The sequence below is a fragment of the Pongo abelii genome, chromosome 7, assembly GCF_028885655.2.
Source record: "Pongo abelii isolate AG06213 chromosome 7, NHGRI_mPonAbe1-v2.0_pri, whole genome shotgun sequence".
Lineage (NCBI taxonomy): Eukaryota > Metazoa > Chordata > Mammalia > Primates > Hominidae > Pongo > Pongo abelii.
The window spans coordinates 73,552,767-73,576,100 of record NC_071992.2 but is presented as its reverse complement, the minus strand read 5'-3'; the positions used below and the strand labels follow the sequence as shown (position 1 = coordinate 73,576,100).

The 23,334-nt window shown below is 37.0% G+C and overlaps 2 protein-coding genes across 5 annotated transcripts in view; one reads left to right on the top strand and one right to left on the bottom strand.

Moving 5' to 3' along the window:
• The window catches only part of NSMAF (neutral sphingomyelinase activation associated factor), a 75,263-nt gene extending 60,951 nt beyond the window's left edge, over positions 1 to 14,312 (top strand). The window contains 12 exon segments of the mRNA XM_024251208.3: positions 378 to 420; positions 726 to 889; positions 2,608 to 2,716; positions 3,992 to 4,050; positions 7,340 to 7,407; positions 8,202 to 8,269; positions 8,703 to 8,826; positions 10,111 to 10,194; positions 11,222 to 11,372; positions 11,826 to 11,928; positions 12,066 to 12,175; positions 13,612 to 14,312. Of these exon segments, the coding sequence (XP_024106976.2) occupies positions 378 to 420; positions 726 to 889; positions 2,608 to 2,716; positions 3,992 to 4,050; positions 7,340 to 7,407; positions 8,202 to 8,269; positions 8,703 to 8,826; positions 10,111 to 10,194; positions 11,222 to 11,372; positions 11,826 to 11,928; positions 12,066 to 12,175; positions 13,612 to 13,706 (1,178 nt within the window). The 3' untranslated portion in view covers positions 13,707 to 14,312.
• Positions 14,313 to 14,988: 676 nt separating this feature from the next.
• The window catches only part of SDCBP (syndecan binding protein), a 29,565-nt gene continuing 21,219 nt past the window's right edge, over positions 14,989 to 23,334 (bottom strand). For 2 of the 4 annotated variants that reach the window (XM_024250566.3, XM_024250567.3), the window contains exons 5-9: positions 21,823 to 21,984; positions 19,678 to 19,853; positions 18,084 to 18,255; positions 17,244 to 17,335; positions 14,989 to 16,164 (exon numbers count right to left, since the gene is read on the bottom strand). In XM_024250566.3, the coding sequence (XP_024106334.2) occupies positions 16,110 to 16,164; positions 17,244 to 17,335; positions 18,084 to 18,255; positions 19,678 to 19,853; positions 21,823 to 21,984 (657 nt within the window). In that variant the 3' untranslated portion in view covers positions 14,989 to 16,109. 4 annotated transcript variants of the gene reach the window in all.

The window sequence follows — 23,334 nt, the reverse complement described above, 5'->3', positions numbered from 1 at the left end:
GTGTTTTTTTTTTTAATAAATGAACTCATGTATAATCCATATCTCCCATGTTCATAACAAGGAGCTGTAGCTGGAAATTCAGACCTAATTTTTTACATGGAAATTCCATCTTATTAATTCTATAAGTCATGGTTCCTCTCAGGAGAAAATAATGCCGACTGAGATGACAGGTCCTCTACCTAACAAGTAGATTTTTGTTCACCTGAAGATAATATTCAAGTTGGTGTTTACTGCAGTTGGATATTAGTCTGTTTTGCAAAGTGAATAGCAATTTCCTTGAACATGAGTTTTAAGTTGTTGCATTGTTTAGGTTCTAAACAGTGTATATTACATTGAAATAGCACATCGTTCAATAGTGTTTTGTATGTCTTTTTCAGTATTTCATCCCCTGACCTATGAAGGAGGTGTAGACTTGAACAGGTACTTATATGTCAATAAGGCGTTTCTACTTGCCAAGATATGTCTTTATCTAAATTATTAATGTATTTATTTGAATGTTGAGGTATGGAAATTTTAAAATGAATTCTATCTTGCTTTCACTGTTGTGTTATTGAGCATCAGAAAATATTCTGAAGGTCTGTAATGAGGTTTAGACAATCCTGGTACATAGTTGCTGTCATTATTTGAGGGTTAATCCCTCCTATTGATCAGTACTATTTGAAATGTGTGTTTTCAAGGAACTCAAACCTAGTGGTTCACTACATTATTTGTGTTCTGTCCCAAAGCATCCAGGATCCTGATGAGAAGGTAGCCATGCTTACGCAAATCTTGGAATTTGGGCAGACACCAAAACAACTATTTGTGACACCACATCCTCGAAGGATCACCCCAAAGTTTAAAAGTTTGTCCCAGACCTCCAGTTATAATGCTTCTATGGCAGATTCCCCAGGTAAATTTTGTAAAGAGAATAAACGTGAGCACCTTTTGTTTCTCTTCTGTGATGAAGATATTTCTGAAGAGGAGATAAGACATATACTGTTGTGCTACTTAGAGATGATTGTGTTCTCCTGCCTTATTGCAGTTCTCCGGAAAACAAATACCTGTTTTTGCTGATGTTGTTTGTTTTCAGCTATAGACTGTAAGGGAAATCAAATCGCTTTTATTTTCTGGCAATTGAATATGAGTGAAACTTGGCCATATATGTTTTGATGTGGTTCTCTTTCTCTTCTGTGTCTTTGAAGCTGGTGTTTGATCCTTAGCTATTCGCCTTTTCATTCTTACAGTCCTGGCTGTCCAGTCTGCCCTCCCAGTCACTGTCAGCCCTGCTGTCTTCCAGAAAGGACTTTCTCTGGCCCTAATTATGCTCTTCTATACCCACATACAGATCTTTTTTTTTTTTTTTGAGACGGAGTCTGGCTCTGTCCCCCACGCTGGAGTGCAGTGGCGCCATCTCGGCTCACTGCAAGCTCCGCTTCCCAGGTTCACTCCGCTGTTCTCCTGCCTCAGCCTCCTGAGTAGCTGGGACTACAGGCGCCCGCCACCATGCCCAGCTAATTTTTGTATTTTTAGTAGAGACAGGGTTTCACTGTGTTAGCCAGGATGGTCTCGATCTCCTGACCTCGTGATCCACCCTCCTCGGCTCCCAAAGTGCTGGGATTACAGGCCTGAGCCACCGCACTCGGCCCCACATGCATCTTGAATTCAAAGTGCTCTCTCTTCTTCGTTGGATTTCACTTATTTAACATTTGACAAACATTTACAGGGTATCTGTTCTGCACTGGGCATGTGCTAGGCACTAAATTGAACTTGACCCAGTTCTCACATCTAATATTTGGAAAGGTAGGAAAGAACACTCACCTTTCTCCAGTTACCCAGGTTTTAGATTTTACCTAAGACAACTTCAAACCTACAGGCTTCCAGAAGGAGGATGACACTTTGTGGAGCCTTGGGAGCAAAATCACTTTTTATCTCCAATCCTCCTGTCTGTTCCAAGGACATCCAGACATTTTAGGCATACATAGCTGAGCATTCTCTCAAGCATGGAGAAATAGCTTCCTGGAGTAGTTACATGACCCAGGGGCAGCTTCTTTAAGAGAGAATACTCTAGAGGGTTAAATCAGGAAGATCACAGGATTATCTTGTGATGCTGTTTCAAACTGCACTCTGCTTAGTCACCAGGCCGTAACCACTGTCATGTGATTGTTTTAAGAGGGTAATTGTTTCAGCCCTTCTTAAAGCAGAAGTAAAAGGATTACTCCTGCCAGAAGCCCTTGCAGTAATTGATTTCATCTCTGCTTTCCCCACCCCAAACCAAAACAAAACTGTCTCATTCTTAGGCAACTGTCAGGTTTTTGAAAGAATGTTGACAAGGAAATGATGACTCAGTCTTGTATTTCCCCAAATTCATAAGTTAGAGGCCAAGTGAAAACTTTGCAAACATTGATAAAAGTATAAAAAGACTCTAGTATTATTCAAAGATACTTTTTATCTTTCTCTATACAATTTTTTCCTTGACTAACATGGAACCATCTAACAGGTACATTTCAAAGCAGTTACATTGTGACAGGGTGTTTCGTTTCTTAGTTGTTTGATTTTAATAGAAAATATTGTGAATCTGATGCTGTTGTCTGTTGGTAACTTAGTTGACTTAGCCAAAATTTAATGTAGTCTCTCCAGGTGAAGAGTCTTTTGAAGACCTGACCGAAGAAAGCAAAACACTGGCCTGGAATAACATCACCAAACTGCAGTTACACGAGCACTATAAAATCCACAAAGAGTAAGAATATCTCTGCTTCTTCTCAGCAGCTGATAGTCCTGGCAAAAATTAGGGTCTTGGCATGGGATTAAACTATTTTAAGCTGAGTCAGAGGGAAAATTCCCTTTCAATGTTGTCTTTATTTTTAAAAATCTCCCCAAAATGTCTATAGTGATCTCCACCTGAGGTGGACGTAGTAGGGAAAGTTTGGCACGAAATGATTTGTGGTGGCTACCATGCTGTCATTTCTGCAGTCTGTCACTTCACAGTACAAGATGTGGTCGGCAGAGAGCAGCCAGTTTTGTGCCTCTCAAATTGGAGTACACAGCTCCTTGAATCTTTGATGGGAGAAGTTTGATATATACCCCACAAGTGTTGAATTTACACATAATGTAGGCAAAAAGCCACCTTGTAAAAAAATTAGCTCTCTCAGAGAACATTGCAAAGTTCACATGAATTTTAAAAACAATAATTATAACAATAATTATGCGTCTAAGAAATTGGGCTTGCTGTTGGACCCAGAGATGATATGTGTGTTCTCTGCCCTCTGTCATTAAGACCTTCATGTTCTCTGGTAGAAAGGCTTGAGAAGCACTGACCTAGCCTGTTCATCCTGCTACAGAGAGGAAACCCAGGTCCAGAGACTAGGCCCCACCTTGCTCCATGACCACAGACAGCCCCTCCGGCATACAGGTCATGGGTGGGGATGGGCATGCTGCTCTGCATTAGATGGATGGCTTCCTGTCACAGTCCAGCCTCCCGAAGAGAAACAAGGAGTTTTGGCTGATTCATGATGACAGTCTTTTCTCAACTCCTCTGAATGGCACATAGGAAGGGACCTTGTAATCCAAGGTAGTGAAGACTGAATGATCCTTTAAGAGGACAGGCTGGAACCAATTTTCCCATCATTGAATAGTCACTGAGTAAATTAGCTTCGGTTATCAGCAAGTGAAGTGACTGTGAAGAAGAGTTTGTCCTTTTGGTGATGGTCAAACGAGAGGGAATAGAAGGAGAAGAGTTTTCCAATTGCCAGAAATTGTCAGAAATATATAGAGCATTGCATGTGGAACACAGGGAAGCAAAGAGTGGGGATGTTTTCTAGCCACAGGTGTTGCCAGAACATTAGAAGGTGCCAAGCAGTGATTTGGTAATGGCAGGTTTATGCTGGGACAGATCCGGCAGACATGCTGTGAAGAAAAGAATTAAGGAAACTTGGTAAAATTAAATCAAGGACATGAAACAAAGAGGGTATCCTAACACATGAGTAGTAATTTGTGAAACTTTGTTTTTGAGCAGAGCAGTTACTGGAATCACGGTCTCTCGCGATGGATCTTCAGTATTCACAACATCCCAAGGTCAGTGTTCCTCCCTGAAAGGCGGCTTAACCAAAATCCTAGAATGTCTGAGTTCTTTATTATTTAGCTCGTGGTCAAGGACTGCGCTTGCATGTGCTGCCTCCACATAAAGTAAACTTAGAGCAGTTCCTCTGTGGTACATTACATAGGGTTTCATCGTAATTTGCCAAAAATAATAATGAAACATCTTTCTGTTGCTGATGAGGTTTCCCAGAGTTGAGGATAGAGGACAGAAACAGCCTCCTTTCCACACCCTTGCTGGGTCAGGCCCTTCCTGCCTGCCATGAGAGGTGCCCTGTCCACTTGTTGGGGTTGGCTGTGAGTAGCAAGTGCTGTATCAGAAATTGGTGTGTGCCTGTCAGTACATGGAGATACAGATTTGCTGTTACAGTTTGCAGTTTTGTCATTCAGTGTATATTTCTTCGGGATATTTGATTTAGCTCAAAATCAAATTCATGTATTATTTAATATGCTTATACATTATCAAAATTATAAAAACCCTTGCAGTGTGTCATTGATATGACTTACAGCTGTAAAGCAGAAAGCATCCCTTACTATATACACCATTGTTCTCTCCCTGGTAGTCTGCATTATATATTATTTATTAAAGTATGTCTTGGCCTTGTCATGTTGAGAGCACTGTGTTGGCACTCTGGAAGACACAGAGATGAAAGGATAGTATCTTTGCTTCCTGCTTCCATGAGAAAACAACTTCTTCTGACAAAGTTTGTAACTTTTTAAAGTAAGGCTACTCGTTCTTTGGTCTTTATCATAGGAGATTATATTTTTCATTCATTAAGACAAAATGCTATCCAACTAAACACTTTCAGGAAAATCAGAATTACTGCTCTCAGATTCTGTTATCATTGTTTATGATCTGTAGCATTTCATTCTGTTCTTTTTCAAATACTGTCTTGGATTGTATATAAAAAAATTTTCCACAAAGCATAGAAGTGATTCTACACAGTAGACCAAAAGGAAGTTCACGTGCAGTTCCCAAACTGGCCCATGCCGGGGTCACCGAGGCACTTCTCTGATAGAAGGAAGCAATCTGTATTTTGCCAGGATTTCTACCTGTGGAGTTTGCCAAAAATTATAGCCTCAGACAAAGTGCTTTATCTTTAAGCAAAACCTGTGTTCTCAGCAGGATTTGTCTGGGATGGCTTATTAAAGCATTCAGCTCAGTTGTACTTGTATGACCTTGTTAACCATGAATTTGATGAGCGTTGTGGCTTCAAACCACTGAGGCTTCAAACCACTGAGGCTTATTAAGCATTATGTCGCTCCTCTGTGGATTTTCACAATAAAGGAGAGAGAGGGTTTTTTTTTTTTTTTTTTTTTTTTTTGAGACAGAGTCTTGCTTCGTCGCCCAGGCTGGAGGGCAATGGTACGATCTTGGCTCACTGCAACCTCCGCCTCCTGGGTTCAAGCGATTCTCCCGCCTCAGCCTCCCGAGTAGCTGGGATCACAGGCACCCACCATCATGCCTGGCTAATTTTTGTATATTTGTAGAGATGAGGTTTTACCATGTTGGCCAGGTTGGTCTTGAACTCCTGACCTCAGGAGATCCGCCTGCCTTGGCCTCCCAACGTGCTGGGATTACAGGCATGAGCCACCGCTCCTGGTTGAGAGAGTTTAAAAATAAAGTCAAAAGCTTTTGTTTTTTCTGTTTGTTTTTTCTCATATTTAGATTTTCATAATTCATATTACTGGTTTATATGTATCCTGATGGTCACCCCAAAATTACATATGTTCTTGTAGTATACAGTATGTTTAGGTACGTGGGCATGCACAGAACCCACCACTTATGAACTTAGCTTTTACTGCAGTCTTTAACATGATCAACTCTAGTACAGGGGATCCTTGATTTCAAGAGAAACATCTTTTTTTTTTCTTTTGTTATTTTCTTTTTCCATTTTTTTCGTTCCCTGACTGAGAAATGAACCCAGGTTGCTGCAGTGAGAGCATCAAATCCTAACCACTAGACATCAAGGAGAGAAAAACATCTTTATATAACCGACTGGTTTATGTTTTTTTTGTAGGATGTCCCAAATTAATTATCTTAAATAGATTTTGTGGTGAATGCTCAGAATTGCCTAAGAGAATCAAAAGCAAGGTTGGGAAGACTATCAGATCTAATTATACTGCTCAGGGGAAAGTTCAAGTGATACTGTGTTCATTCTTCTGTTTTCATTTTCAAATTAATGCTGAACAGTGTCTTATTGAGGCTCATGTTTATAAATTGTCAGGAATTCTGTGTGTTGGGGTTGCAAAAATTGGGTTGAATTATTAAGTTATACTGTGCAGAAGAAATTATTTAAAGATCATTCCGACATCGTGTTGTGTAAGTTAGAAAATAGATTGTTACATATCTCAAATATAGGATGTTCGAAGCACATTAGAGCCTTGTAATTTGTGACTCTTGGGTTTTAAGAGGTTGTTTTGAGGCCGGGCACGGTTGCTCACACCTGTAATCCCAGCATTTTGGGAGGCCGAAGGGGGCGGATCACTTGAAGCCAGGAGTTCGAGACCAACCTGGCCAACATTGTGAAACCCAGTCTCTACTAAAAATGCAAAACTTAGCCAGGCGTGGTGTGCACGCCAAAAATCCCAGTTATTTGGGAGGCTGAGGCGCAAAAATTGCTTGAATCTAGGAGACGGAAGTTGCAGTGAGCCAAGATCACACCACTGCACTCCAGCCTGGGCAACAGAGTGATACTCTTTCCCCCCGCCCCAAAAAAAAGTAAGGTTTCTGTTACACAAGAAAATTAAATGCTTGGATTTTTAATTTCTACTTTATTATTATTTAGAAAGTCAGTGGTTCCCTTCTATAACTAATGTTCAGTGCAAGGGTATCTCACTATAACTATAATTGGGCAGTTTTTTTTAAAGAAAACACATCGTCAAGATCTTTTTGTCTTATTTAGTATTAAAATTACTATTTCAATGTTACTATTAAGATTGGTGTTTTCCTCCCTGTAACTTTCTGCATATACCAGCTACGACATTTCTGCCTGCAGTCATGCTGAAATGTCAACAGTATACCTACCATGTCTGTGCTGGATTTTTAAATTGATGTTTTTGTCATCGGGGTTACAGGTCATAGAATCTTAATGTTGGATGAGGCCTTAGGTCATTTAGCTCTGTTTACATTCGGTTTTCCATAATATTATACTTTGGAATATAAAGTGTACTGTTGGCCACCAGGAACAAGAAGAGTAGCTGTTCTTTGACGTCTGTAATGGTTAGGAAATCTTTCTTACATGTCTACTTCTCATTATTAAATTAGATTCCACCTTGAAGATGTTTTCTAAAGAATCAAAAATGCTACAAAGAAGTATATCATTTTCAAATATGGTGAGTTCATTTTAATAGTATTATGATAGAAATCCGTGTAGTAGTTTGTTTTATACACACCCATACGATAATACTTTATTTCTCCCAAAACAATTGAGTTTATTCCTGTGTAGTAAATCTACCAAATACCTTAGTTAGATTACTTCTAATTTCAATGTAAAATTTTTTTTCAGGTTGCCACTTTCTCATACTGTTGTGATTTCATTTTTAGCTTAAAATACTTGGAGAGCTACCCAGTAGAATTCTACTTAATAAACCTTTCCTTTTTTTAGCTGTCAGACTAAATGTTATGTGCTACTTAACTTATGCATCTCTGAGTTGGTAGGATATCTAATATGATGAAACCAATTCTTCTGAAAGAACACATTTTATTTTTAATGTAAATCATGCAAAAGATCTGGAAATTCTCTAAAGAATTTTGGAAGGTTTTCTTACTCACACAAGTCTATAGTCCAGAGGAGGTATTTTCTTTCTTGAGGATCATCCCCGGCCTGCCCCCAACTGGAGATTTACTCCAGAGTGTGAGTGGGCTTCTTCCAGCCCAGGGCAGGACCCTGGAGAGTTATCAGGCTAGGTTGTAAATACCCTTGACATACGTGGACATTCCTTCCTGCATTTGGGAAAAAACCCTACAGCTGGAATTAGCCAGTTGAGAAAATCTGCGTAAATAGGAGGAGAGCCACCATAAAGCCAATTTGAGCATTAACTTTTCGGGAAACTTATAAGATAGCTTTACTGTGTTAGAGACTTACTAATTATTACAGATTGTTAATGTCAAATCATTTGTATTTCAGGCTTTATCATCTTGTTTACTTTTACCAGGAGATGCCACTGTCATAACTTCTTCATGGGATAATAATGTGTATGTATCTGTGTACCCTGCTCTGTGATTCCACGTGCAGAATAGCTGCCTCTGTGGACATGAGGTGTGAAAAGCCAGAAGCTTTCCCTGCCAGGACACAGCACTATTTTCTAAAGGGAACAGATATTAGAGATGAGGACAGTATGGTTGGATTTGAATATGATTACTTGGATTGAATAATTTCTCCAATTGGAGTCTGTTTTTCTCTAAGTTTTAAATTGAGGTGAAAACACAGATGAGCCAGACATGGAAATTTCTAATTTTAAATTCAAATTTTGAATATTTTGATTTAGTAATTTGAGAACAAGCAATTTGTAATTCTAGTGAGCCTTAGTAAGTATAGAATGAAACAACATAATGTTTCTTTAATATATGTTTAGGAGCCTTAAAATTAAGCCAGACTACTGTTTTAATACTTCTCATTATCTTTTAGCTATTTTTATTCCATAGCATTTGGAAGACGCCAGGACACATTAATGGGACATGATGATGCTGTTAGTAAGATCTGTTGGCATGACAACAGGCTATATTCTGCATCGTGGGACTCTACAGTGAAGGTTCATATATAATTTAAAAAGTTTTTTTAACTTGGTATGCTATATGGCATATATATAATTTTTAGCTTAAAATGTACATACAGATATTATAAGCCACTCAACTACCTGTTGTTAATGTGTTCAGTCACTTCACTCTTTTTCACAAAGCATGTGATTGTAAGGATATTGAATGTTATTGCCTGTGTTTAAAAAATATATATAAAATATATCTATAATATATATTTATATATTGTTTATATTTAAAATATAATATCTGTTATATACATACATTTATATATTTTTATTTATATAATACATATTATATATATTTTTTAAACACAGGCAATAACATTCACTATCCTTACGTATCACATACTTTGTGATATGTACATTCTTTTTATTTTTTGTTTAAAAAAACACCTCCTTATTTATTATTTTTTTTTTTTTTTAGAGACAGTGTCTTGCTGTGTTATCTAGGCTGGGGCTAGAGTGCAGTGGTAGGAATTATAGCCACTTCTTAATATAATAAGTTTATCATGATTTCTGTGCTGTGTATTCCATTGTGGGATGAATGGTCTAGCATTCATTCAATAGCAGAGTTAGAAAGAAATGTGTAGTAGCAGCCCCTTTCATCTGCCATGATCAGAAATATTAGTTGATTGTAGTTAATTAGAAAATGTCAAGTTAAAGTGAGGAATCATTAAAAGACACATTTTATTTAAACTTAAAATATCTGAATGCTCATTCATTCACCATTCTTTCGATGTAGGAGTATGTTCGGTCTTGTCTTTGAAATCTTACATAAATCACACCAGCTTTCATTATTTTCAGTTTCTATTTTGTGTTGGTGTAAAAGAAAGCAAGAACCTAAAATTGTTAGAATTCCTCCAGGAGTTTTTCAGAATTTTTCTTCCATTCTTTTAGACAAGTTTATTTGCCTGTACCTATTTTTAGTTATTTTGGGTGTAACATCCTTTTTGGTCTTCTCAAAACATTAATAGTGTTCTCAAGACACTGTAACACTTCTACACTCATATTTCCTTAGTTCACATACTAAAGTCACACGATTACAGCAGCAAGTGCAGGTGATAGAAACACACAGGTACAAACAAAGGATAGTAAGCAAGCACATGCTGGTGGGAAAAAGTGCAGGCATAGGGAGGAGGAGCTGGAGCACTGTGCAGCTTAACTTTATCGGCAAATCTGTTAAATGGAAATTGAGCAGAGTAGTTTTTCTTGAATGCATTAGAAAATGACTTTTTGTTAAATGTTTTAAAATACCTTCTGCAATATGTTCCATCCTAGGTGTGGTCTGGTGTTCCTGCAGAGATGCCAGGCACCAAAAGACACCACTTTGACTTGCTGGCCGAGCTGGAACATGATGTCAGTGTGAGTACCAGCAACAAACTGTGCAGAAAACTGACTTTAAAAGTCTAGGGGTTGGGCTGGAAGAAGGTTTTTGGTTTTGTTGATGTTGTTTTGCTTTATTTGGTTAATGGAAGATTATAGGCTAAATCTCAGTTCTTTTCTTTGTGTTGACTCTTTAGGTTTCCAAGTCTACTTTGTTTTGTTTTATTTTTTCTCCAAGTTACTTCTTTGCACATTTCCCTGAGAATTAGCTACCATCCAACTAGAATTCCAAAATAGTAGTTTCTGAGCAGGACGTTGAATATTTGGTACCCTCAAACTCTTTGGGGCAACAAGATAGGGCCTATGATCCTTCATGTTTTCTGATCCAGAAGGTGGAAGGGAACCATCTGTCCAGGAGACACCCATCCAACAGTGGGGGGCAGTGACCAGCTGTCTGGGATGGTCAAGTGCATGCAGCCTGTTGGCAGAGCCAACAGGCACTCAGTTCTCACTTGCTCTGTTTTCTCCGGGTCACGCTGCTGCATATTATGCTGTAGTTGACAGTACTGCCTTTTCTCTAAGGTTGTGAACTGATGCCTAATTTCCATGGTCTTCAGATTAGCTGAGTTTGAGAAATATTTAGTATGTAATTCATGATGATGTGCAAGTATAGCCTCGAGAGATTCCCCCACTCCCACAAATCCCTCAAATAATCATGGACTGGCTGTGCTTCAGGCAGTTTGGCGGCTCACTATAATTTATTATTCATAGAGTTATCTTTCTGAGACTGTCAGTTTTAAGCTATTTTAAAACAGCATTACCTTTACTCTAGCAATACTTCATTTCTTCTTGTATTCACTAGCTTATAAAGAATTTAATTTCATTTTTAAAATAAGTTATTATTCAGTAGGATGATGTTGAAATACATCTGCATTAGCAACACCAGCACACTGCACAATAGAGTTTAATTTATATCATGATGACTACATATTTGAATCAGACTAGAGAAACATAGCTAATGACCATAAATCTAATGGAATATGTATCAATGTGTTTTCTTCCTTAGGTAGATACAATCAGTTTAAATGCTGCAAGCACACTGTTAGTTTCCGGCACCAAAGAAGGCACAGTGAATATTTGGGACCTCACAACGGCCACCTTAATGCACCAGATTCCATGCCATTCAGGGATTGTATGTGACACTGCTTTTAGCCCAGGTAGATATTATCCTTTTTAAAACAGATAATACTAGGTAAATTGGAATTTTGAAATAAATTGTTAATTTTGAAATAATAAAATTTACAAAGAAAAACACTATTTTCTGATAAAAGAGATTTTGCCAATAGCTAACACTGCTTTATGCCAGGGTACAGTATACTTGTGGCATTTGTATCAGGTAGAAAAGCAGGACTGGGTATTTTTAATTCCTCAACTCATTAGAGAAATTAATTTAAGATAAAAATGAACTCATAATCAAAGGGTCATCTCATCCCTACATCTTGGAAAGAGCTGGAACCATTTCAAGGAGAGGATAGTCGTTGCTTAAGTACAAGGATTTTGAAGAAAACGAATGTGGAGATTAGGCCACTGGACTCAGAAATAAAATCCAGAATAACGTAAACCACATTCTGAAGCTGTCACTCATATCTGAGTCTCACCTTGTGTTGCAGATAGTCGCCATGTCCTCAGCACAGGAGCAGATGGCTGTCTTAATATCATTGATGTGCAGACAGGAATGCTCATCTCCTCCATGACATCAGATGAGCCCCAGAGGTATAGTTTGTGAGTTACTGGGGGCAAAGACATTTACAGACGCGTTCATGGTCACTTCATTTGGGCTTACATTGGCCAGTATAACATAGTCCTTCCTTCATGATGAAGAAAGGACTATTTCTGAACCATTCTTGCAGGTGTTTTGTCTGGGATGGAAATTCCGTTTTATCTGGAAGTCAGTCTGGTGAACTGCTTGTTTGGGACCTCCTTGGAGCAAAAGTCAGTGAGAGAATACAGGGCCACACAGGTGAGCAGCTACTGCAGTTGTCTTAATCTTTGTTCTCAAGATAATGAACTCAAGCCTGCCTCTTCCATCAGGGAACACTCTCTTTTTGGGCAAAAAACACCCATGGTTTTTCCATGTTGTAAACATGTCCCTGGAGCCTCTTGATTGGCCAGGTGATCTGCATCTCATAGGTTACTCAGGATTTAGATTTATGTTAACAGGCATCGGACTCCAAAAAGGAAGTCCATAACTTTCATATGGAGAATTAAAAACCATCGTAAAGCTATTATTTTTCTTAAAGATAATAGTATGATCTTAAATTTTTAGAATAGTAAAAAGAGAAAAAAAATAAACCCAGAAACAATACAATAGGAACTACAATGAAAATTAAGGCTTCTACCGCTGACTCCTACCTCCCAGTCCTCCTTACAGTACTTTACCAGTGTGTGTCCTGTGAATAAGAGAGGGTGTATGTGTATAAAATTGTTTATGTGAAGTATAATAAACTGCTCTGCCCATGTTTTTCATTTGGTAATATTTCTTGGAGATTCACTAGATTGTTTGCTTACAAATTCTTGCTTGCTTTCTGATCATTTGGAGGACTTGGTTTTTAATTCTTCTAGTGTCTCTTGTTACCCCTTGACTTCCCACTGTAAGCAGTAACTTCCTACCTTCATTCTCTTCCCTGTGTCACTCGACTTCATATGGTTCTTCTTAAATGTATACCTTAAAAAGTCTGGGCCAGGCTCAGTGGCTCAGGCCTGTAATGCCAGCACTTTGGGAAGCCAAGGTGGGAGGTCAAGAGTTTGAGACCAGCCTCGGCAACATAGCGAAACCTCATCTCTTACTAAAAATCAGAAATATTAGAAAAGTGTGGTGACACATGCCTGTGGTCCCAGCTACTTAAGAGGCTAAGATGGGAGGATAGCTTGAACCCCGGAGACAGAGGCTACAGTGAGCTTGATCATGCCACTGTACTCCACCCTGGGTAAGAGCAAGAGCGAGACTGTTTAAAAAAAAATGAAATTCTTTGTGACTTTTGTTCTCAACTTAGTAACTTTAATGTGATTTGACCCCTTCCAGTGGAAAAGGAAATAAACCAATAACCTTACACCAATTCCCCACCTTTTCCTTCACATCTGTCACCTTTTGTCATACCTGTATTATACTTACTTCGCCAAGGTATTTATTTGCATTCTGTTCTATATCCATAATTCCCAGTTGTTTTAGCTTTAGATTTACACTTAAATGGTTTATTATTCCTCACAAGATCTTTGTACCAAGCAATTATTTTTAATTTATTCAAGGGTTTTATTATAGGAAGCAGACAAGAAAAAACAGAACTTACTTCACTTGTTTAGTAAATGAATAGCAAAGCAAGAGTAAGCATCAGAATAAAGTTTATCTTTGGGTGCCTCCTGGTCAACTTCTAACTAACCAAAATGTCTTTCTCTCAGGTGCTGTGACATGTATATGGATGAATGAACAGTGTAGCAGTATCATCACAGGAGGGGAAGACAGACAAATTATATTCTGGAAATTGCAGTATTAAGTGCCTTTTCCTCTCCTGAATATTAAATTGAACTCTATTTAATGCATTTTTAAACCAAACTTTTAAACAGACTGGTGAATGTGCAATGTTAGTAATTAGAAGTTTTACCACATGGAAAATTTGTGGTTTTAAACTTTCTAAATCATGGTGACTTCATTGAAAGCCATTAGTTGCCATTCTCTTATGGCAGATAAAATGTGGCAGTGTTAGGGAAAACATGTTACACTGTATGGCAGATGATCATCCCCGTATGATGATTGTCAGAAGACAGGACTAAGTAGCAGAGAATAGCTAAGAGATAAATTGGGCTGGGGAAACTTGTCAGAAAGCACTGAACAATTAAGAATTTTCCAAGAAAATGTGCAGTATTCTCTGCTACTTCTGAATCTGTTTTGTCTTCCTAATCTATCACAATTGTCACCCATCGGGTTTTGGGTGTGTGTTTTCATAGAGTGGTTACTTTCTATAATGCTGTACCCAGATTCTAAGAACCTGGAGAAGGATTAGCAGTTCTTATAACAGTAAGTTTACTGTGTATAGGAACGGTTTGTATTTCATTATAGCTATTCAGCTTTTCTACATTAAAAATATTTTTCTCTAAAGAAAGCTGTTTTCATTTTATTTAACTTAAGACTAGTGTTTTTAAGACCACAAGTCTAGAATCATCTTCTAGAAAACCATGTTTAGTGATATAAATGTAATTCCATTACTTTTGAAATTATCTTCAGACTCAGGTAGATAATCAAATATTTTTGTTTTTCTCTTCTAAATTTCAAACAAACAAGGTAAGCTGTATAGCAGTAGCAGATTTTCTTTTATATTCAACCTCTGAACCATGGTAAGTGTGTGACATTTTTTCTATACTCTTTCTTTCTTTAAAAACATTGTTGTATCATCTTACAGGTAGTATGACATAGGAGAAAAAACTTGAGTCAGACCACACTAATAGAATTTCCAAAGTCAGTTTCAAGTGTTATTAAATATTACCTGGTCTCAGGTATTGCTAGGGACAATCAATCAGTAGCCTCAATGAGTTCCTGCTGCATGGCAGGTGTGAACCAGCTCTCTTGGCCCTGGTAATCTGGGGTTCCCAGCTGGAAGCAATTTTCCTGACACACACTCAGTCTCTCAGCACTGAGAGCTGCTCTTAGGGCCCCTGAATGTCAGCTTGTTCTGGGAGATGATGTCTCCCACAGCTGAAAGTGAATTTCACCTGCCTGTCTTCTAGATCATGCATAAGTTTGGTGAAAGCAAACGATGCAGTAATAGACAGACTAAAATGTAACTTTATGTATACATATTTAATTAGAACAGACATAAACCAAAAAGAAGAAAAAAATCAGGATAAAGTGTCAACTATCATTTTGTTTGCAAGGAGGAGTCAGGAAAAGGAACAAGTTATCAGAAAAATATTCTAAGACCATCCCAAAGTAGCTAGGTTACATAATCTTAAGAGTCAAATGCCAAAATTAAGTATTATACCACTTAATCCACAAATGAACAAAAGGGGAGTCAAAAGTTTATCCTGTTTAGTGTAATAACGTTTACATTACATAGAGTGATTCACTTCTTACAAAGTGGCACTGGCAAGTTTTAGAAGAAAGAAGTTTCCATTATGCGTTGACTAAAAAATCTCAAAAACAACTAAGCAGCTATGCTATAGCTCAGTAAGTACCATTAAACTGTTCTGGGCTAGTGTACATTTCAGGTTAATAATAGAGAACTAGATTTTGGGTTTTAGAAAGGCAGCAATAATTATATTTTGGCTTTTAGTCTAGATGCTTAACATAGTTAAGGCGACAGTTTAAGCATATTAAGTGAAGGTAGTTAAAATTTAAGAATCATCACAATCTCTTGAAACCTACATACACTGTTTAATGCTTACATGGAATGAAACCAGTGTTCTTAATTGGCATTTTACACACACACACAAACACACACACACAGAGAATTTTTTTAAAAAATCAAAGGCAATCATTCTAAATGTACTATGGTAGCATGTTAAAAATGCAAATATGCTATAGAACTAAAGTAATATGAACAGCACTACTCATTACCTAGGAGAAAGGTGACTGGTTTTCACACAAAGCTAAGCCTGTATCAGTCATCCTAATCACAATGGCTTATAAAAGCATCAGGTTTCCAGTAGAGAAACTATTCTAGGAAAGTCAGTAAATCTCTTGAAAGTTTCACATCTGTAAAACCAGGATAAGGCTACAACTATTTTGAAATCTGAACAAGGTATCAGATGAAATAGTAAGATTCCCAGCCATAATGTAAGATAGAAAGGTCCTCATGCAGCATATGCTCGCTGGCTCCGGGAAGGCTTCACGTGCATAATACAGAAGTTGCCAAAGAAGGAAACTGGAGATGTTCAGCCACATTTCCATGGTGCCGTGAATTTTAAACCTCAGGAATGGTGTGGTCCATTAGGCTTTTCATAATGCTTGGTGCCATCCTACAAGAGAAGTACTTTTATTATATACCGAGATTCTGGTTTTTGTTTTTCAAAAATGCTACGTTAATCCAAGAAAATTCCCAATTCCAATTTAGCACCTGTTAGCATCAAATGTAAATAGAGAGAAGAGAAAGATCTTTTAAATGAGTCCAGAAGCATCTCTGGTAATCTAGTTGTTCACAGACACTCAGTGGGAAAGGCCATCTGTATTTGGCTAGAGAAGTTAGGATACAAATGAATTCCTGTACATTCAACATGGTGATTTTTAAAAAACAGAAAGAAAATGACAAGGCTGTGATGAGTTGAGGTAGAGGGATCCATCAGTGATTCAAGAAAAGAGAACCCTAGAACAATTAGTCATGACAATAACTCCTTTTTACCCGCTCCAAGGGTAGCTAGGTGCATTCTATCCAGAAGCCAACACAAAAATTTCATTACAATGGTTATGTTTATGAACTTTTAACTCTCATTTTCACATGCATAATAGAGCTTCTGAAAGAAGGATTCCAAGCTGGCTTGACAAAAACAGCTATGGTAGATGCTAGGATATGAAAAGCTCTATAGAAGTAACCTTGTTGCCTCTTTTCAGTTCTGATCACTTGGCTTTCTAATCCTCAGTTCCTGAGCACAGATAGCACCAACACACCACACTTCTCTATCTGCCTCCTGAGATTCTGGAGAGAAGGAAAACTTACTCTTAGCATTCCACCAGCAAGAATTCTCCATTACAAACCACCACAACTATATTTATACTGAGCAGAGGGGTGGTAGGCAGTGCAACTGCAGTCAATTGTACTGCAAATTGAAAGCTGAAAGCATGCCCACTTCTCCTTGCATACCTTTTTTCTACTAGGCATTATAAAAACTGAGGAAAGTATATGTGAATTTTATTCCATACTTGGGAAGTTGTAAGAGCTCATCCTTACCAACCCCTGATTTAAATAACTTACTTCATATTTCTAGACAAAACACCAGTATCCATTCCTTAGGTAAAAGAACCAAAGGGCTGAGAATTAAAGTACAGTGCTTATATTAAGTCACATGACCATATGCATTAAGTTGAGGAATTGTTTACTTACCGCTTAATAATATGTTCAAAGATAAAAGCAGGCATGATTGTAATAGTAACTACAGTCCCAGATGTTGACAGTATGTCTGCAATTTGAGAGTCCTGATAAAAACATATTAAAAATTAATTCCACAGAGGCTTTATTTAATAAATACAAAACTATGCCAGTCTTGGTAAAGAAATACAAAATATATGTCCTGTTATGTTTTGTTAGTATCTCTAAAATCCTGCTTGGTATTTCTAATTTTTTCTAGTATTTCTTACCAAGTTTAATTGTACACTATTTTACAGCTAGTAACCAAATTGCTTAAGTAAATTGAGTTGAATATTTTAACCAAAAAAAACTTTTCCTTTCTGAATATTAAATAATTTTCCCCATATACAATACTACCATCTCCTCTTAGTTAACTGTGTATTCTAAATCAAATTCTATGAAATGAGGAGGTCATGCTTAAAACTTTTTGACCTTAAGACAGACTTATTTAGGAATTTGTGGAGGAGAAAAACTGTAAAGTATTAATATGAACCAAAACTATTATTCATTTCGTTATATTCCTGGATTGAGAAATGCTGGGCCACTATTCATATTCTAAATCTTTGTTGCCCATATTTCCACAGAATTCTAGTGTGAGGTACTTCTGAGATCATTTATTCCAGCCCCTTTGTTATAGGAACTGTAGTTCTAGATAACAGCCCAAATAATTCCGGTGACTGGCCAGAGTAAGAGTTCAGGCCCCACGTTCCCCATCTCCCACGTAAGTCAATATGAAAACAGCGCCACCTAAATATAGTCAAAAGACAGACATTTTCTAAAACTGCAGCAGAACATGGCACAAAGTCTGTTCCTTACCTTCAATCCAATGACATTCTGTCCATTGATTTCACAGATGTTATGTTCCGTGAGAAGACCATTTCTGGCTGCAGAGCTATCTTTCACTATGGATGTTATTTTTCCATTTTTAAAAATAAAACCAACATGTCCAGTGCTATCCTTATGCATGGTAATCGTCCGTTCAAAGGGCCTACAAACATAATGGGTTCAATTAAAAACTTAATTCTAAGGTAAACATTTTAATGGATTTCATATACCATAAATGTTGCCATATTGGATACTTTTATAATAAACACTGTTTCTAATAAGAGCAACTTATGGCTCTGATTTTATACATTCACGGAACATCTTTGTGTAAAAGGTTTTTTTAAGTTTATTCATTATGGTTTGACTGATTTACTAATTAACATTTCCTTCTTTAAGTATCAAAGACAACTGCTTTATATGGTTTTATCAATATGTTTTTCCTTTATAATTAATCAGACTTTACAGCATTAAGAATGAGATAGGCTTTACTAAATCACAGTGGTAAAAATAATTTTTATTTTTTATTAACTTTTGGTATTTTCTACAGCCAAATCATTTTTAGGAACTATTTCTTTTATTTAAAACCTTTAAAATATTTCTCACATCTTGATTTTGAAAATTTTATACATTGCTATATTTGAAAAGAAAAACTAGAGCAGCAGTAAGACTTAAGTTCCTCAAGTCCCTTTGGAAAGGGAGGCATGCAGCTATTATTAAAAGGCATCCAGCTGTCCCTTTAGAGTTGTTATACCAGTTACATTTGCTTGATTCTCTATCAAACTCTGTTATCATGTTATCATAAGGGTTTTATGATAAACTTGTGTTTACATTATTAAATTCAGAAAAGGCATTTCTTCCTGTTAGTACAACTTACTCTTTGAAACTCTGCTTACATAGAAAGTAAAAAGGACATTCATCTGAAACATTTACTAAATACCTAAACTGAATGAGAAACTGGAAACACAAAGATAAAACAGAAGTTTCACTGAGAAGGAACAAAAACTCAGAGCTTACTATAACAATGCGATATATGTCTACCCTTAATTGAGTACGGAGTAGACAAGAAAATAAATGGAGGCCCCTATTTCATGTGCTAAATGTTTAAGTTCTAAATGAATAAGCTGCTAAATAGAATATTCCATGTTCTTGAAAACTACTGCTTCATAACTACCCAAAAGTCTTGATACGGTTTTCAGAACTCCCACACTACTTGGAAGTCAGCATGGCTCTGACCCTCATAATGAGGGACCACTGTGTGTGAACACCCTAGGCTGGATGTATCTAAGCAGTAAGTTGGAAAGTGAGCCCAGAGATGCCCTGCAACTCAGTTACTTCTCCAACGTACATTTTCTATATTCTAGAGAGATTTGTCCTATAAACTCTGAAATAAGGTATTGTATCAGAATGCTTTAAAAACAAACTATGTAAGAAAAATCTGCACCACACAACTGCAAAACTATAAGGCTCATCAATAACATTTGATCATTTTCTGCAACAAAATAATATATTCACAGACTCTGAAAGCCCCCAAAAAAACGGAAAACTAGTATTGAATTTTCATTTGAGCTGTTTAGTAACAGCTTACCTGTCACGAATGGTCATGGTAATCTTCTCTCCAAAAGCCTGTTTGAGCACCTTGTGCGCTTTATCAGAGCTCCATCCTGCACAGTTTTCACCATTGATCTGAAGTACTTGGTCCCCAAATCTCAGACCAACCAATGAGGCTGGAGAATTAGCCTGGACTAGCTGAACAAATATACCCTAGATAATAAGAAAATAATTTTTGTCATTTACCACTACTATGATACGGTTTTAAATGCTGGAAAATTAGGAAACAACTGTTTATGTTGAAAACTCTACCCCAGTGACCAAAAAAAAAAGGAAAAACTATATGAGTATATTATCACCTCAAAAGAAACTGAAAAATTTATCAAGACAGCAACTCCAAAGAATAAGGCAAAAAAGTGAGATTTCAATGGCAATTTCTATACCAAATCATAACCCACCTGACCAACCACAATCCCCCCCCCCGCCCTTCAACTTGGAATACAAAACTAAGGAAAGTACAGTAGGACAACTTTAATAAATGCAAGCATCTATGAGTCTGATAGAATACCAAATTATCAGTACATAATCATATTTAGGGGAAAAGCAAGTCACATGTTAGAAAGTTTGATGAGTTCTTTTACAGCTTAATAAATGACAGTTTAAGGTCATAATTCTACCTTTTGAGCTGAAGCATTCCTTTACCCATTTGCTAAATTGTGTATCATCAAGTAAGATTAAAGTTTATTTGTTAGACTAAAAAGACGGGCATATTAAATCCATATGCACAGGCTTATAAAGAACACACAAAGAAATAAGTACAGAAAACTCAAGTACTGTTAACCAACAACTACATTTACATGGATATTTTTACTTATGTAAAATCTCAATCAGAAGTTGAACAAAATATAAATAGATAAGTATAAAAGAAGAATAAGCCTGGTAAAATATAAGTGCATCTACTTCTACAATCCTAAGCTAGGTCACATATTTCTATCACACATCTGTTACATTGTACAATGATACTAGGTAGCATCCCATAAATGAACAAATGCCCTTTGGCCAAGTGAACAAATCCACTGCAACTATTACCTACAGTGGGGCCAAGGGGCCTATGAAAAGTATCTTTTCTCTTTAGAACAGAGGAAAGAACACAAGAGCAATCCTGGCGGAAGGAGCAGCAGTATACTCTATTCCCTAAAGATTTTGGAGAAAGGGCAGCAAAGTCAGAGCATCCCAACCAAGCACACAGATGTATTTTGAGTAAGATACAAGTCAGCAAGGCCATCATCGATGGCCTCAGCCCCCTGGGTGGGCAGGCAGGGCTGGGGCCTCCTGCCAAGATCAGCCTCCTCCATTTACAGCAGTGCACCACACTTATAATTTTCTATGTGGAAAGGCTGGATGCACTAAGCTAGAGATGTATGACTGAAACTGAATCCAATAAGGTAATGGCTAAAACTATAAATTGGGGTAAAGACTCAGCATGTCCTTAAAATTCTAAATGGTTCCTCAGAGAGTAACCCTGTTTCATATCTTCAGTATGTTAAGGTGAGAGGTAATTATAAAGTCAAGTAATGGCTGCCCTAATTAGAAAGAATATTCCATGTTTTTTTACTCAGAAAATGACATACTAAATTCAAATGTGAAGGATGTTAATAACAAATCTGCAAAAACCATCTCACCAGTTAAATACTGATCATTTGGTTTAAAAACGCACACACATACGGGAGGCAGAGGTTGCAGTGAGTCAAGATCACACCACTGCACTGCAGCCTGGCGACAGAGCGAGACTCTGTCTCAAAAAAAAAAAAAAAAAAAAAAAAAAAATGCACACTGACATTGACTCTCATTGGAAAGTTTTTTCTTAACCTTCACATCTGCTCTATTTAATTGCCACAATTCTATTATACAAACTATAATATATGTAGGCCAGTGAAATATATTCCAGTTAGAATATTCAGAAAAGAAACATCTTTCAAAGTAATGTGGTCAGAAGTCCCAACTATGCCTCTGCAAAATAGAACATCCCCAATTGAAAACATTTAAGTTAGTAGATTTAAAATATTCTCAACTACAGATGCACTATTATAATTAAAGCATTTCCATTTCAAATTATTTTTACATTAATCACTTATTATGTAAGATATTTAGACAAATTCAAATAGGTATTTAAAATACTTACATTATCTATTGATTTAAGCCTGAGTCCAATTTTTCCATCTTGATCCTTACACAAAATGACTTCACGAATCCCTTGCTTAATTTCTGCTCTACGAATTCCAGCATCATTACCAGTTACAGGAGCCAACATATAGTTCATACTGGAAGGTCTTGCTACCAGCTGCTGACAAAACCGTATACAATGTGTCAATATCTAGAAAAACTCTCCTTGAAAAAAACAATGATAATTAACTGGAACTTACTCAATTTTGGCTTTCCAAAAAGCAATCCACAAATAATTTCCTTCAGATAAAGTTTGATGTCTATGAAAATGGCACTGGCTCTACTACTAATTCTTCACTAACTTATTCCCACACATATCATCTCTAATAGATTCAATGACTCTCTGTTGCCCTTTGAATTCACTGGCATTTGTTTCACTGGTATATTGGCTTGTCTTCATCTCAAATGTATTATCTTTGAACTTAAAGGCCATATACTTTTGAAACATTTTCCAGACGATTCTTTATGTCACGATCTTTAACAATCTACTTATCCTTTCAGAATTTCCATAAAAGGGGCAAACTTCTTACCTCACTGTTACTGAGAGGATTAAATGAAAAGTGCATGTTGTATGGGCACTGGCACACATAAGACAGTCAACTATTATGTCTCTTCCCCTCTAGTAACCATCTGTGGATTAATAAATCATGCACAAACCAGAATGCCCCAGAATACCTACATTAGGGGCCTGTGTCATGTACCATGTTTCAAGTTTCTAATTTTTTCAAGTTTTCCTTACCAAAACTGGTTTATTTTAAGTGGAACCTTTCCCCAACCAAAAAGAAAATGGAATAATATTAGGCCATTAAAAAAAGGAAATCCTGCCATTTGGACAACATGAATAAATGTAGAGAATATTATTCCAAGTGAAATAAACCAGACACAGAAAGACAAGTACTGTCTGGGTCCCACTTATACGTGGAATCTGAAAAGAGTCAAACTCACAGAAGTAGAGAGTAGAAGGAAGGTTGTCAGGGGCTGGGGGTGGGCAGGGCAAAGAATGAGAAAAATGTTGGTCAAAGTGTACAAACTTTCTCAGTTATCATATGAGTACGTTCTGGAGATCTAGTGTACAGCATAGTAACTATAGTTAGTAATACTATACTGTATACTTGAAATTTGCTTAGAGTACATCTTAAGTGTTCTCACCACACACCAAAAGAAATGTAACCATGGAGATGACAGATACGTTAATAACCTTGACTGTGGTAATCATTTCACAATGTGTGTGTGTTTGTGTGTGTGTGTTTATCAATACATCAAGTTGTATTGATATATACAGTTGAATATATACAATTTATATTTGTTAATTATACCTCAGTAAAGCTGGGGAGAGGAAGATCTGGATGAAACATCAAGAGAAGAATAAAATATGTGAAATGAAAAATTCACTAGATATGAAGAGTTAACAGAAATCTCCAGCAACAAATTAATTTAAAATAGAACAGAAGAAAAAGAAAAGGCGGCACGC